At 38.5% G+C, this 16,442-nt stretch overlaps 1 protein-coding gene across 7 annotated transcripts; it reads left to right on the top strand.

The window, feature by feature from the left end:
- The first annotated feature begins 1,340 nt into the window (after window positions 1-1,340).
- sybu (syntabulin (syntaxin-interacting)) lies at window positions 1,341-16,015 on the top strand. 7 transcript variants are annotated; one of them, XM_077599584.1, is made up of 9 exons: window positions 1,389-1,424; window positions 1,967-2,058; window positions 7,645-7,692; window positions 7,808-7,994; window positions 10,055-10,255; window positions 11,164-11,260; window positions 11,379-11,507; window positions 13,019-13,177; window positions 14,288-16,015. In XM_077599584.1, the coding sequence occupies exons 3-9, from the start codon at window positions 7,669-7,671 to the stop codon at window positions 15,441-15,443; spliced, it is 1,953 nt and encodes a 650-aa protein (XP_077455710.1). In that variant the 5' UTR covers window positions 1,389-1,424; window positions 1,967-2,058; window positions 7,645-7,668; the 3' UTR covers window positions 15,444-16,015. The 7 variants fall into 7 exon arrangements, with proteins under 7 accessions (XP_077455711.1, XP_077455710.1, XP_077455714.1 ...); XM_077599585.1 differs by lacking the exon at window positions 1,967-2,058 and having other exon boundaries at window positions 1,341-1,424; XM_077599588.1 differs by lacking the exon at window positions 1,389-1,424 and having other exon boundaries at window positions 1,891-2,058; window positions 10,109-10,255.
- The last annotated feature ends 427 nt before the right edge of the window (window positions 16,016-16,442 follow it).

Genomic DNA, 16,442 nt, shown 5'->3' with positions numbered 1-16,442 from the left:
GGTGGAGTTACAAAACATCTTCGAGGGAAACCATTCAGTCCACATAGGTTTCACATCTGCGCGATCTCTCAACTGTTTTTTTTTCTTTTTTCCCCAGACTGGCAGATGGGCATAGGGGTCTTGCAAACAAGCGTACAATTTCAACAGTAAGAAATGCCACTTGTTTGTTATGTTATTATATGTTATGTTATTTGATTTGGTGATTCTTAATTCCCATATACTTTGATTTGCTTTGTACTTTGTGCTTTTGCTTTGTTGTTCTGTCTAATCACCCTCTTGCTACAGCCTCAATGAAATTTCCCGAATACGGGATGAATAAAGTTATCCAATCCCATCCACTCCAATGTTACATTATACAATTCATTCATTCATTCATTTTCCGAACAGCTTATTCTCACAAGGGTTGCGAGGGTGCAGCCTGAATTTGTGGCCAGCCAATCAGAGGCCACAACAAGAGAAACGTACTACATAGGGTCAATTCAGAGTGTTCAACCAGTGTACAAAGCATGTTTTTGGGATGTGGGAGGAAACCGGAGTACCTGGAGAAAACCCACGAAACCCAGGGGTGAACATAAAAAAACTCCATACAGAGGACAGACCGGTATTGACCCCCTCGACCCCACAACTGTGATGCCAACAGGCTATTATTATATTATATTATGTTATGTTATGTTATGTTATGTTATGTTGTGTTGTGTTGTGTTGTGTTGTGTTGTGTTGTGTTGTGTTGTGTTGTGCTGTGTTGTGTTGAGTTGTGTTATCTTATTTTATTATATTTTTAAAACTGAGTTTTGTTAACGTTTCACCTGTGATTATACTATGGTTCATATTTATTTCTGAGTAAGTTGGAGTGATGATTTTGGCACCCGATGGTGCAGTGGTTCTTTCGCCTGACTTTGGAGCGGGCCGTGTGTGATTGTACGTGTGAATCGGTGTCTGACTCTTTAGCACTAACCCACTTAACTGTCCATTCATTTTCCGTACATCTTATCCTCACAAGGGTCGCGGGGGGCGGTGACAGCTATCCCAGCCAATTATGGGCAGCAGGTGGGGGTCACACCCTGAAGTGGTCGGAACCCACCGGGGAATCTGATTGAAATTATGAACTCGAAATATTTTTTATGATACCTCTTCGATTAAAGTATCTCTCCTGACAAGCAATAAGAAAATACTGTTGAAATGGCTATGTGCAGAATTCCCAGTTCATGCAAAACTGAATGAAGACTGGAGATTTCAAATTTAGAAACTGTAATTACAAACCATTACCGACAGATGACGCTAGTGACCATTTAACCGTATTTTTGGGAGGCGGGTGGGTGGGGGGTGCGGGGCTCACGTGTTAAATTATCCCTTGGCTCCACCCAACGACTGAGCCTCAGAAATCCAGACCATAAAGATGGTCCACTTGGACTAACTGGCAAATGGTAAGCAGAATGAAATAGCAATTTATTGTAATTATTGCATAGCATGACCATTTATCTTCGCTATAAAAAACTACTAAACTAAAGAACTACTCGTTAAAGCGTCGTCGGCGTATTTACAATTTGCGAGTTTAGAACATGTGAAAAAGCGGGTGTGGTTTGTTAAAAGGTAAAATACATGCATAAAGAAATAAAGAAAGCAAAAAGTAAACATCGAAAGACACATCACGCACTTTGCCCCGCCCACCGTTGTCATTCAGTACCATGGAGAGCAATCATGGTGAAATTTCGCTCATCCTGGATTTTGGTAAAAGAAAAAAATGCATATTCTTAAATTGGTATGTTTATTACAGCTCTAATGCATGATTGCATGTGCAGTTCCACATTGCTAATCCTTGGCCGTATGCAGTCTTGCACTGTCGTGTGCGACTCAAAGAGTTAATGCGTTATGTAACACTCCAAGGATGGTCGTCGTCATACTGTGCGTGTACTGTCAGAGAGATCCAATGGTGTGTGTCCTCACTCTGGGTCCATCTGCTCTGTAGAACACAAGCTGGTACTGCCAGCATCCGGGCGTGTATTTGTGTTACGCAGCTAGAGAAGCAATCATCTTTAGGGGCTAACTGCAAAACATCAGGTGAGACTTTTGGTGGCATTCGTATGGTGATTTTAATTGAGAAACAATATGTTAATAGTGTTTCTAAATAAATAAATTGCGCACGTAAAAAAGTGTATGGGGAAAGAGGTACCTCTGGTTATGTGTTATGATATTGTTGTTTGTGGTTTGCATGATGATGCAATGTTATTTGGTGAACTGACTAAATCTGGCCATGCACGTGGATATTTTGTAGACAAAACACCTTTTGTTGTTGTCGATGTGAACACAATTAAAAACCTCAAAAGGGGGAAAACATTGATGTGGGGAATAGAGTGAAATTTGAACAAATGAATAGTGTTTTCTAGTGATATTGTGGGATGACTCAGAAGCATGACTCAGTAAGACAGCATTGTGTGATCATGGCACCTGTTTAAAGTGCCACCGTTTTAGAAATACGTATCAGGAATTAAGTGGTGATTCTGGAACGCCCGAGGAAGCGCTCAAAAATGTAGGTGGTCTTTTTTTGTTTTGGGGGAGGACAGGGTCTAAAATTACTGCTTTTCCTTTATTCGTGGACAAATCAGAATGAAATTTGGTAGGTATATTCTCGGCATGTATACGCATTGATCTTCTGAGCCCTATTTCAGATTTCTTTCCCTTGTCTCAGGCTTGATCAATTATAGTAATTAGTTGCAGAGTTATTGTTGCCTGTAGGTTCCGAGAAGTAGTCATTCTGCTTTATTTTTTGCTCTACAATACATGACATGTTTGACATGACATGACCTGACACATCAACTCCAGGCATACGGAGTTGGAGTTATATATAAATCTACACTATCTTTATCAAACTATGGCGGTATCAGTTAAGTTTCTTGTTTGACAAACTACGAAGGCATCGAACCAACTGCTTTAATGGAATAAAGTGGTAAACAGCTTGACATGAGCTCCTGTGAGGATCATCATTTGAAAGCAGTTGGATTTACGTGGATTAAGAGATTTTATATATCTAAACTGTTTAAAGTATTGGCCATCTGGTTATAGGGAAAAATGAGTTAGCATACTTGGTCAGTAGTGCAAACATTTTCTGTGCATTACTGGGATAATGTTGCTTTTCCACAGTGCCTCATTCCTAATGTCACTCTTCAGTGGAGATTTGTTGGTTCCAGGGCTTTGGATCAAGAAACTGGGATGACACTCACTGCGAAGAAAGTTGAAGATGCTGTCCTTGACAATAGCATGACACAAGACAATTTATGAATATTGCCTGGTACTGCCAGTCATGGGTTTAGTTTAATGATGATTGAATTGGGGAATTTAGCTTAATTTAGAAGCATCCATAAAATGCTAAGGCAGTGCCCATAGTTGGCTGAGATAGTCCACATGAGAATAAGCAGTTAAGAAAATGAAAGAATGAATGAATAGTACAATTCAAGAGTAAAGGAAAAGATCCAACATATTCTCATTCAGAGAATGAATGAATGTTATAATTGCTTTTTCTATGTATATGCTATTACTGTTATGCTATATTCTCATTTACCATTATTTATTATTTAGATTAATGTATGTGAATCTAAAGTGGAGGCTTTTAAGTAACACTAATAGACAACTGCACTATAGTGTTCAAATGCAAATCCATTTGCACACAGACGCAGGAGCAGGTAAACAGAATCAGAAACCCTCTTTAATCGGCCAATAAAACTATAATAATAATACTGAAGAATATTCATGATGGGCAAAGTCTTTTAATATATCCAGAATGATGCAGAAGATGTCAAATTTTACAGACTTAAACGTACAAAATTGTTCTTCAGCATCTTATTTTTTGCTAAAAGTTGCGGGGCCAGACGGTTGATGATTTTCTCACATTCTGTCAGATTCTGCTGTGCCAGTTTATAGAATCTGCTCATGTAGCATGGCACTGTAGTTTAGGAGGATAATTAATGTAAAATATAAAATGGAGGCGACCTAGATCTTAGTTCTACTTTAGTATCTGACAATGGAAAATTGAGTGTTATTCCCACGGTGTTTTGATCTATATTTATCGCCCTTTGTGGTTTGAAGAAAAAGGATGTCATAATCCAGAGCTGCTTTCACAAAATCCTGTGCAGAGCCTTCAGATTATACCGTTTTTCCCAGTCTTTGGACCCCAATCAAGTGCCGTTTATGTGTGAAGTTTTAACACGCAATATGCAGCTCATTGTTTGTAAATATCCCATAATACTATATGGAAACCGCCAGTTCATAGTCTGCTGTGGATTTACATGAACAAATAACCAATATTAAGGACTATAAACCTTTATTAGACTGCCCCGAGTTGGGCCTCAAGTTCATGCTGACTTTGTTGTTTTTAAAGAGAGAGCACTTTAACTATTTCACTCTTCTGTTATTCTATGACGGATATATTACATTTTAGTGGAATTAGTAGATATAATATTCTATAGACCTTCAGGCATTGTTATTGGTGGTTGATTTGTATTTTTTTTTGGTCTCAGAGCTGATAAATTACATTATTTAACTGTGGTCTTATTGTTGCCTGTAGGTTCTGAGTTAGCCAGGAGAGGGCCTGTGTGCTCTTCTGTCATGCTATTTATTTCTCTGAGCTGATGAGATTTTTTGGGAGTAAACCAGTTTATATATATAATCTAGTGCACTTTATGTATCAATTCTGGTTGTCCTCAAACCTATTTTTTGGGACATGAATAGATTATTCTTCTTCAGTTAAGTGCTCATGACATATTTTCATCACTCCACTTGAACAAAACTATCAAAGGTTAAAGCCATATAAGAGGGTTATTAGCTAAAAGAAAATGTCTTGCAAATCATTTGTGCAGCACAAATTAAGGTTACGATGAAATTACATTTAAATATTTGATTTTTACGAATGAACATATTAAAATAGTTCAATGTGATGGTGAGCTTTTTTGGTTGTGATTTTTTTACTTCTTTTTTTGTTAGTATTTTGTTTCAGTAGTGTAAATAAAATTATATAGTATAGTACTGTTTATGTATTTTTGCAAAATACCTCAGGATTATTTTGTTATTTGTAGCCTTTAACTCTTTAACAATGTCATTAAAAAAATCTAAAAGTTAATTAAATTAAAGTTAATTGTAAAAGCAGTTATTGAGTGATCATGTTTCACTGCCATTGATGTTGATATAAATCCAATTAATTTTTCCTGGAAGGACCGAAAGCGATAGAATGATTGCTGGCAACCCTCTCAGTCAACATAGATTGGATGGGCTTGTGGGAGTTTTCTCTGGGTACTCCGGTTTCCTACCATATCACAAACACATGCATGGTAGGCTGATTGGACACTCTAAATTGCCCCTAGTTATGGGTGTGAGTGTGCATGGTTGTCTGTTGCCTGGTGCCCTTAAATTTGCTAGCCAGCAATTCAGGGTGTCCTGGTGCCCATTGTTGGCTGTGATAGGCTACCCATGACCCTAGTGATCAACAGTACAGAAAATGAATGAACAATCATAAATTAAGTTACCAAATGAGTACATTTTCTACTAACGTTATGTCATTGTCAACCAGAAAGTAAAACTAAACAAAAAAAAAAACATTTTCAATACAGTGTGGTGTTGAGGAAGGAAATCAATTTTACATGAATTAATGTTTGCCGTGCATGTTTTGCAAAGAACAAACATTTTTTATTAATGTTTTAGAAATAAATAATGCAGCTTTCCTGCTTGAATAAAAGCCACATTCCCATCACGTCTTCTGGTTTGTTAACTGCACTGCCTCTTTGCACTCTCACTTACTGGGTCAGTTACATAAGTGCAGATGTGCTGTATTTATTTGATGTTTGTGACCCTGAGCTTTTTCTTCTGCTTTGCTCTTGTTAGACGCATCGCGCTTGTGCCAATACACACATTTAATTTGAGGTCATGTGGATCTTTTTGGCAGAAATCATTTTACTGTATATTTTGGAGTATCACTGACTATAAACTGCCACAAAACATTTTACTAGAAAACTGTAAGTCATTTGATTTTTTTTTTAAAGATTATTAAATCTATACATTGGTACCTCTTCTTACAAATTTAATTATTTGTATATATAAAGTGTATAAGTGTTTTTTTTATCTTGAAATTTTTCGTTTCAAGGTTCCCAAAACTACCCCTACAATTTTTAAAATTATAAAACTATACAATTTTTATATGAAATTATTAACCCATTAAAATGAAGATAAGATTTAGACATGCAAAGACATTTTCCAGTGAGGTGTAAGGGTGAGTGCATAGCAAAGAGAAGTTCGTAGTGGGTGAACGATGAGGAGGCAAACATTTGGCAGCTGAGAAAATATACGTCCAAGTGCATGTGCACACAGAAATTAACACTTAAAATTATGTTACGTTTGGTTAAATATCGATCAAATGACGATTGTCTTTGGCAACTTTTGTAATTTTCCAAAAACACACAAGGCACACATTGTCAGACTCGTGAACATTGATAACAGAGCCTATTTCTTCTTTTCAGTTGCAACAGGAAAAGTTTTGTCGGCCTATGATGAAAAATAAAGAATAAAGTTGCATTAACCACACTCAGAAAAACCGCTTAAAATTTTTTTTTAGAGCTCCTTGACAAACAAGGGTTTAAGGCACATGAAAAGCATCATAGAGTCGCATAGCCAATGGGAGCCCAGCAGGGTGTTGGGAGATAGCTCAAGAGAGAGCAACTCTATCATACCAATTTCAAAATAAAATACAGGATGTTTCAGTGTTTTTATGTTTTGGTGGATGTTTGAATTTTTGAAACTTTGGGTCTTGTAACTTGAATTTCATAAGTATCCTGAGACAAAATTTTTACAATTTAAGACATTCCGTAAACGGAATACTTCGTACGTATAGACATTCATAAGTGGTGGTACCACTGTAATACACGATGCATGTTTTGGGGGTGTGGGAGGAAACTGTACCCGGAGAAAACAGAGAGCATGCCAACTCCAACCATTGAGGTGGGAAGCCATCAGGGATTGAACCCTCAATCTCAGAACTGACACGTACATGTTAACCACTTGCCCACTGCATCCAACCAAATTAATTTGATGAATTGGCATGTCGCGGCCATGCACCCCCCGCGAGGATGAAACGGTTCAGAAAATGAATGAATGAATTGCCATGTTTGTTTTTACACACACTGCTTGCTGAACACATACCTTTAGCCAGGTGAGTGACATGGTCAATACTGGCAAATCAGCGACATTCTTTTAGCGAAAGTTTTAATTACATGCATACAGCTTTTTTTAAAATACCTAATACCAGTCAAATTTTGTTATCAGAATACACACACACACACAAAAACAATGGAAGGGCCTTATGCGAGGTAGTATTGCTTTTCACATCCTGGAATTACAATATGTATTGCATAGCTATGGTTTGGTTTTATAAAACGGTTTGACTGTGTTGGCCCTATACTTTCAGTACAATCAGTGTCAAGCTGCATGTCTATTGTGTGTGTGCATGCATGCAGGTTATTGTAGTGGGTTGGTATGGTGATGCAACCAAAATAGGGTCTTTGTTCTTTGTTTGCTAATTGTTTCATGCCACCAAAAAATGCTGTCGCAGGAAATAGATCTCAATAATCTAACTCACCCCCCCCCCCTTTTTGTATTGTTTATCAGTGAGAATACGCTACATGAAAAACAATGGGACCATTCCAAGAATATGAGGTTAGTCTTTATAAGGGTAGTATTTGATAGGTCCTATATAAATAATTGATTCAATGTATTCTCATTGAATGTTAAACTTATTTTATACACCGATTATTATCCTCCCACAAAACAGGAAAAGAAGTCTCCACAGAAAGGCAGCCCTCGGAGTCGCATCCCACGTTTAGTCCTCCATCCCTTTCATCCAAAGGGTGCCAATTCCCCTCTTTCTGACTCTCCTTACTCAGAGGAGGATGGCAAAGAGTATGAAGTCAGCTCAGATCACTCCAAGAGGACCATCAGCTCCAACAGCTTTTACTCAGGTAAGAACCTCAACTCGCAATAATGCATCTTTCATTATTATTATTATTATGATTATCATGACCAATAAAATACATGCGGATGCTGAAACCTTGCAGCACATCAATCAACATTATGTAATACATTCCACCAAACTCAGACACTTGGTTCAATAAGACTTTTAAACTGTCTTCATTGTGCTTTTGATTCACTTTTTCAATTCGCCTGAAGCTTCGAAGATGATAAGTTTTAGTAAGTAGAAATCCAATTTGATCTGCTTAAAATTTGAGGAAAATATGAGAAAATGGCATATTTGTCTTCCATAAGTCATCCTATGGACTGAAATGTGTGATTTTGAATAGTTGAATTGGAATTATATTACATATAATTTCATATTGTAGTGTTTAATTTCATGCCACCTGATAATACAGTGGTTCTTTCACCTAACTTTGGTGCAGGCTGCATGGGTTCGATTCCCACTCAGGGGTGGTGTGATGGGGAGTGTGAATGGTTGCCTGTCTCTGTGTGCCCTACAACTGACTGATGACCACTTTAGGGTTTAGTCCACCTTTCACCCAAAGTCAACTGGGAGGGGCTCCAGCACTCCCACAACCTTGACGAGGATAAGCGGAGTGGAAAATGAATGAGTGAATTTGTGTCGTTGCATTGAAAAACGAAATCTGAATAGTTCATTCAATCATCTTCCATACCGTGCATCCTCGAAAGGGTTTCAGGGGTTGCTGGAGCCTCACCCAGCTGACTTCGGGCAAAGGGCAGACTACACCCTAACTGGTTGCCAGTCAGCCGTTGTTACGGGATTTGGACCCAGTAGCGGGGAAGCAGAATGAGGCAAGGCGAACTGAGCTCATGATAGTAACTTTAATGACCCAAAAGCTTTACAAAATAACAAGGACCTGTACATCCCAAAACGAAACAAAACCGGAGCAGGGAGAACTGCAGCTTGCGGCGATGTATGCAGTGTCACGCAGGACGATCCGAGAATGACTAACCACTTCCGTGGTGCTTAAATACACACATCAGGAAGTTATCAAGGATCACTTGCAGCTGGTCTAACCTAACGGCAAGCCAGGAGGGACAAACGAGCCACTCCTGACAGCTGTTGGGTACACAGAGACAAATGACCAGCCGCACTCACAATCATACCGCCACCAGGCGAAACCGAGGCCACGCCTGCCCGCACCAGTCAGGCGAGTGAACCTCTACACCACGAGGCGGCAAACCTGAATAGTGTAATTTGAAATTATATTTCCTAGTTTAAAAGGGGAATTCCAATAAATGTGAAAGGTCAGGCTAATCTATTTTCACATTCAGGATTAAGCTAAATTCAATTTCAATCTTGCACACATCCATGTTCGTAAGGACTAGAACTTGATTGCTGATAGCAAAAATTGCCTTTTGGCCAACCAGCACATTTCTTTTAAGACGTGAAACTTGCCAATCGCGACACACAATTTGGGAAATATTGAGCAGGAAAGCATGTTTTTCACACAATGAAGTGTGTCAAATGATAAGAAAGACATGGAAATGTTACAAAGCTTGGCGGAGTTGAGGTCTTGCTCCATTGCATCACGGGGACAGCTGTGGTCATTGGGCCAATGCCAGTCGAATAATCTTCTTCATTCTGTCTGCCGATTTGTCTCTCAGATTACGAATTCAAATTATATCATTTTTAAATCTAACTCCTCAACTTTAGCAAATAATATTCACTTTCAGTTTTTAGATACATATAACATTCAGACATTTTTTTTCTAATAAACAGACCTCTGACCCTCATTTTTAAAATTTATCCATTTTCAAATTTCTTTGTTCACAATACAAACAAAGGCACACAAAAACAATTTTATAATAAAAACTTCAAGTCAAAGTTCCTGATCTGAGATTTTATTAGAAATTAGGAAATATAATTAGAAATATCTTTAGAAGAAATAGTAGCTGGGTTTGGTGGAACGGTTCACATACAATATCTTGATAAAATGATATATTTTAGGCATAACCAAGCTGCACCCCAGACTCGGGTGTCTGGTTTTGGTTATTACTGTCTGTGTGCCTATCTACAATATAGATGACACCGGCTGCCCCACTAGTCAGTCTGTGTCCCCCTCCAAAACTCCGTCAGGCTCAGAGGAGAGTACCCATAGGTCACCAACACTACCCGAGCGAAAGGCCAGAGTGAAGAGGGTTCGAGTCATAGCGGAGACCAGTCATGAACCACAGAGTGCTCCGAGGCAGAAGAAGAAGCTGAGGTCAGCCATGAAAGTCAAAGGTAAAGAAACAGCGGAAGAGGGTGAATCCCACAGTTTAAAAAAATCTTCTCTAATCCTTATATAAGGATTTAAATTGCCAGAATGACAACAGGTTCCCTGGTTTAGCTATTGATGTCACAACAATAATAAGAATAAGATTTTTTGACCTAAGAAAAAATGTTGCAAATTGAAAAAAATAACATTAAAAAATACAGATACCATAATTTGGCCTGTGGCAAAAAAAGAGGATCCTTATATCAGTATTAAGTTCCTTCATTTTAAGAAAACTGCAAATGTCTTTTAGGACACTAAATAATTTTAATGAGGCAAAACGGGGAATAAATTGACTGGTTAAGGGAGAAAGTTTGGGGCTTAGCCAATTAGGCTGATTAGTGGGAGGTTACTTAACTAAGTAGTGTGCATAGACCTTGTCTACACTTAGAATGTGATGGAGAATCACAAAGATTATACCTAATTTTGTTTGACACAATCATCACTAGACATAATACTATGGTTTTGCTTGAAGGCAAGAACAGTCTCTCAGGTATGGACTTGACATTTTATTCTACTCAAACCCTAAGCACATTGCACATTTCTTTTTCAGTACAGTTGTCACATGGTGAATTCACCAGTGTTGTCTTTAAGAATTGCCCATTTCAAGTGTCAAACCTGAAAGCCACATGCAGTATTTGTAATGTCATGAGCCTTAAAGCTTACATTTAATGAGACTTACAGTACGTGACAACATTTTATTTTGAATTGGCAGTGGCAGATCCATTTTAATCCCAAATAAATCTGAATTTACGATCTTGACATTTTGTAATACTTGGGACTCTGACATGAGAATTAAAACAAACATTATTTGAAGTCATTGTAGTCGTGACAGTGTGTGGTCATCTAACATAGTTTACTATTACTCCCCACACAGGAAGTGAGGCAAATTTTAGCTCCTCCAGTAGCACAGGGAGCTTTAAGAACAAAGAGCGTATCACCAAATTTTCTGGAAAGAAGACTCCATGTCAAAGGTATCTATTTTTTAACTTTATTTTGCAACAGAAAGTTGTTTTTTAATTACTTAATGTGAATATTTTTGAAATTACATAATTTTGCTTCAGTATAACAAAATTGCAATACCCATTTCAGCTTGCTCCCAGTCTTCAAACCGGCAGGGAGTCTTTCTACCAACCGGGATGCAGAACTATATGCTCCCTACAGGACTCCACCCAGAGCTGCATTCTCAAGTAGCAGCTCCAACTCTAGTCCTACTTCCAGGTACCTGTATCGATTTGATTTTTTTGTTTTGTTTTTGTTCATGTTTTTCATCTGCTTTTATTCATATCTTAGCAAAGTTGCAGCTAAGTCATTGTATTTAGAGTTAAGTGGGAAAAGTTTATTCCTAGTCAATCCACAAGGTTAATAGCCAGTCCAGTCACCAGAAGTTAACGGCATATGAAATTGCAATGTGACAAATTGAGCTCTCTTGATTGGGATTTTTGTAACCTATATATTGTTGCTGGACACATTCTTTTTCTTGATAGTTACTATTTTCTAAAATTAACTATATTTAGTATAGTACTGTATTTTTGCAATATACCTCAGGATTATTTTGTTGTTTGTAGCCCTTAAGTCTTTCACTGCCATTGATAGATACAGACCTCAAATACATTGTAAAGCCTAGTATTGAGTGATCATGTTTCACTGCCATTGATGGTGAGAGAAGTCAAATCTATTTTGACTGCGAGTGCTGGCTGAGACAATGATTGGATGTGGATGGATGCATATCAAATGCATGGGAGGGAAGAGTAATTATTGCCCTATCACTTTATTCTGAATAAGACTACATACAACTCTATTCATGCAGCTCGTAAGCACTACCTTATTCATCATGCCCAAAGAAGAATGTTTTACAATGTGTATTGATGCATTGCGTTTTTGAGATTTATCATCATGATAGATCATTGAAGGGGGCATAAGAAACTGACTGAGTTGTTAGAATCACAAAAGTCACTACAGACATGACACAAATTTCTATATATAGTTATATTTTTCAGATAGTTTGTCATTTGACTTTTTGGAACAAGTCAAGACAACATCTTCCTTAGCTTTTATACCCCTTTAGTTTCATTTTCACTTCCAGTAAAAGGCATACACGAATCATTGGTTGAAATACATTAAAACGAATGAGTTGTTTTTTATTTTTTTATTACCATATTTTTAAAGATACTGGTAGTTGCTCCTTTTTCCATCTTTTATTCGGTATCAGATGAGAGCACACGCATCAAATGCTTGAGTGGTTACCATAGAAAATAGTGGAGTCCCAGAAGAAAAGCTTCCTGACTACTCAGCAATGCTGTTCAATTCCACCCACACATCCTCTCCAGGAAAAAAAGAAACGAAGTACCAGTATGATGCCATGCAGACATGATATGAATGTCAATATAATTTGTGTTTAAATGGTTGCGATCAGTAATGAGATTTCTGCCTTATTTTGATCATGCATTTAGAATAGGTATTATCCAGTCTCTTGTCTGCATGCCAGTAATCCTGCATCAGACAGTAAATCTAGGCTCCAGAAAACATCTGTCCCTTCATCACTCTATCGCAGAACCTGCATATTGCAATCAGTGACTTTTAATCGGATCAGCTTTATTTGCATGACTAGTGCCCGGTAATTTCATGACGTAGAAAGTAACTAAAATGTAGCAGTCTTGTTTTTTTACTGTACATGTCAGATTGAGGTGTTTACTTGTGATAATGAATGAATAAATTATCCCTTTGCTCAGCAGGAGAGCGAACTTGAGCCGCTATCATTCGTGCAGCGATAACCATGGAATCAGGCCCCCTAACCCTGAGCAGTACCTCACTCCTCTGCAGCAGAAGGAAGTGACCATCAGACACCTGAAAACAAAACTACTGGAGTCTGACAACCGGGTGTATGACAGGTCAGTTCGCTCTAGTCTTACTGGGGATGTTACTTTTTTTGTTTGTTTTTTAAGTAAGGATGGTGGTGGTCGTAGATGTGATGTAATATCAACATCCGAACACTCTGCTCAACTGATATTTGTTCTGACAGCCACTGGTTAATTACATAAGACAAGGGTGTCAGACTCGGGTTGGTTCGTGGGCCGCTTTAACGTCAACTTGATTCCACGTGGGCCGGACCATTTTAGATATAATATTTAGATTTTTTTAAATAAATGGATTAAAACAGTGGTTCCCAAACTGGGGGGCGCGCCCCCCTAGGGAGGCGTAAAGAGAATTCAAGGGGGGCATGAAGTCATTTGCTAAAAAAAATGTTTAAATAGATTATAAGAATAATAAAATCAAAGAACAAATATCTGCCATTAAATACATGCAAAATATGATTATAGCGAAAGAGTGGCTTTCATTATTAAAATTTAATACAAACAGAGATCTGTTTTCCTGAACAATGCTAAGAAATAAATGCAATAAAATAAGTTCACATGAGCAAAAGAGAAAGTGGGAGGGGGGTCGTGCGGGTCTACTGGAAGCAAGAAGGGGGCGTCAGGTAAAATAGTTTGGGAACCACTGGATTAAAAGAACTGGATTAAAATCCCTGAATATTCAGGTTTTTTTTTTAATAGATCTAAAACAATGTTTATTTTAGCTTTTTTATTAGATTTTACAAAATAAATTTTGACCTAAAAACACGGAAAAAATTGATTAAAAAACTAAAAATATTGATTTAAAAGGGGGAAAATCAGGAAATGTAATACACATCTATACTCCATTTTAATTTGATCCTAAAACTGAAAGTCGGCACTCATGATTTACTTTCCCGGGCCACACAAAATGATGCGGCGGGCCAGATTTGGCCCCCAGTCCACCACTTTGACATGTGTGACATAAGATAACCAAAAAATGTAGCACTTGAGTTTAATCGTGCGTGAAACCTTCTACCGGGTTGAGCTAGAGTATGAATTTTTCATGATCACTTAGCAGCAGAAAACTTTTTTTCTTGGTAATTGCCTTTTCGGCTCGTGAAGTGATTGTTTGTCCGTTAGGTGAAAGGGAAAGTTTTTGTTTTTCAGAGAGGCAGAAATTGAGGATCTCAAAGGTCAACTCAGCAGAATGAGGGAAGACTGGATTGAGGAGGAGTGTCACCGAGTAGAGGCCCAACTGTCCCTCAAAGAAGCTCGTAAAGAAATCAAGCAGCTGCGTCAGGTGGTGGAGACCATGAAGACCAGCCTAATGGAAAAAGATAAGGGAATACAGAAGTACTTCATAGACATAAATATCCAAAACAGGAAGCTGGAGTTACTGCTACAAAGCATGGAACTTGCTCAGAGTGGTGTCAGCCTTCAAGATGAAAACACACAAGACTTCTTCTTTGAGAGCCCCAAGAGGGGCAGGCAGAAGATGGCAGCAGAGGAAGAAGGTGCCATGGATTTAGGAGATCACGGAGTAGAGGCATTGGCTGATAGTGGGCTGCTAATAAATGATGAGATGGCCAACAGATCTGACATTCTGGAGCAGGTCTTAATGTCCACGGCAGGAGATTTCAATTTGGACACGCTCGACAAGGCAAAACCTGGGATGGACTTGGGCCCTGGAGTGTCCATAATCTCTGAAATATCCAATCCACAGCCACTAGTAGTTATAAAAGCTCCTGCTTCCAGCCACATTTCCCACTCTCTGAAGAAGAAAGAAGATAAAGGCACCCAGACTGACACAATGTCCATGTCACAAGAGCTTCAGGCTTTCCTTTATCAGCTTCTTCGACTCGAAGGGAACAGAGGACCAACATTGTCTGTCTCCAGCGCTCTTCTGGATCTCCCAAAGCTGCCCACTTTCACTTGCATGCATGCCCCTTACTTGATGGCTCCCATACCCTCCTACATCCTGCCACCTGCACCCCTTGACAGCACAGTCCTTGCTACTGATGCTGACTTCGGTTGCTCAGATCTGGCAGAGATGGCAATCATGGATGAGCTGGATTTTGAATCAAATACAGAAAAACAGCTTCTATCTCTAGAGCTGGGTGCTTTCAACCAGCGTTACTGGAGCAACAGTTTTCTGGTGGATCTCATTGCCATTGCAGCACCTGTACTACCTACATTGGTCTGGCTTTACTCACAGCACGGTGTGGACAAAAGCACTCCGGTCAACATCGCTACTCTCATCAGGGGTTGTTGCATCATGGGATTATACTCTCTTCGTCGCATTGCTCCCAAGCCAGATCTGTAATGGCTGTCAATGTAAAAACACTTATTCTCACTTTGAATTAAAAGCACTTAAGCATTTTTGAGAGTATTTTTGTTCCTGAACAACTAATTGATGTCGCTCCTTGGGGTCTAGCTTTGTAGGCTTAGGGAACATTTATTAAGGGGGTGATAGTTATATTTTATTTAATGTTGATTATTGAGGAAGGATATATTTATATTCTCAATGTTTTGTACTGTCCCAAATCATCCTTGTTAAAAATAAAAGCACTTGTTCAAATGAGTTTACTGAGATTAAAATGAAATATGTTTTGTTTTTTTTGTTTTTTTTAAGGTTTTGAGATGTTTAAGTCATTGTTTAAAAAGTAACTTTAAACCTTCAGCCAAAGCTTTAATGTGAACTCAGTCCTGTTTTTTAGTGTGACTTATATTTCTGTCCAAAAAGTAAAACTTAACTAGCTTTAATTGAACCTCGGTATTGTAAAACACAAAGCTGATGCTTGACAGCAAATCACTGTTATGTGCCTGAGCTATGTGCAATACCTGCAGTTTGCATCAGTTGTCTGTGTATACTTATTAAAGCATGATATCACAATACTTGAATGAGCAATGTTTTTTTTTGTCTGGTTCTAGTAGAAATCACAAAAACGTATTTATAATATAATATAATTGGACATAGGCCCTGTCGTCATCAACAACAACAAAAGCCTACTTGTCATCACACCCAGAAACTGTGCATGACGACATTGGTAGTGCTTCTCCATAAGGTGTGTTTACTCGGCAAAAGATCTAAATAAGTGATAGTTACGGACTCGTAATTTGGCATTCTGCTGTTATGGATACCTCGCGTCACCCCTTAAGCCTATTTGTCCGTACTTTGTGGGACCTATAGCGTCTGCCAGAGGGCAGCAGCTGGAACAGATTGTGACCAGGGTGGTATGGGTCCCCTATGATGTTCCTGGCTCTGCTGAGGTAACGAGGGCTGGCAATGTCTTCCAGTGAGGGCAGAGAGCAGCCAACAATC

Source organism: Stigmatopora argus, chromosome 4, assembly GCF_051989625.1.
Source record: "Stigmatopora argus isolate UIUO_Sarg chromosome 4, RoL_Sarg_1.0, whole genome shotgun sequence".
In the NCBI taxonomy this organism is placed as follows: Eukaryota; Metazoa; Chordata; class Actinopteri; order Syngnathiformes; family Syngnathidae; genus Stigmatopora; species Stigmatopora argus.
Note: the sequence above shows the minus strand (reverse complement) of the source record. Positions and strands in the feature narration are given on the sequence as shown.

What these genes read in the sequence shown, in the direction of transcription:
- sybu (XM_077599585.1), top strand. Translation starts at nt 7,669, where the DNA reads ATGGGACCATTCCAAGAATATGAG. An exon ending in GACCATTCCAAGAATATGAG is followed by an intron (nt 7,693 to 7,807) that starts GTTAGTCTTTAT and finishes CCCACAAAACAG; the next exon opens with GAAAAGAAGTCTCCACAGAA. An exon ending in GTCAGCCATGAAAGTCAAAG is followed by an intron (nt 10,256 to 11,163) that starts GTAAAGAAACAG and finishes CTCCCCACACAG; the next exon opens with GAAGTGAGGCAAATTTTAGC.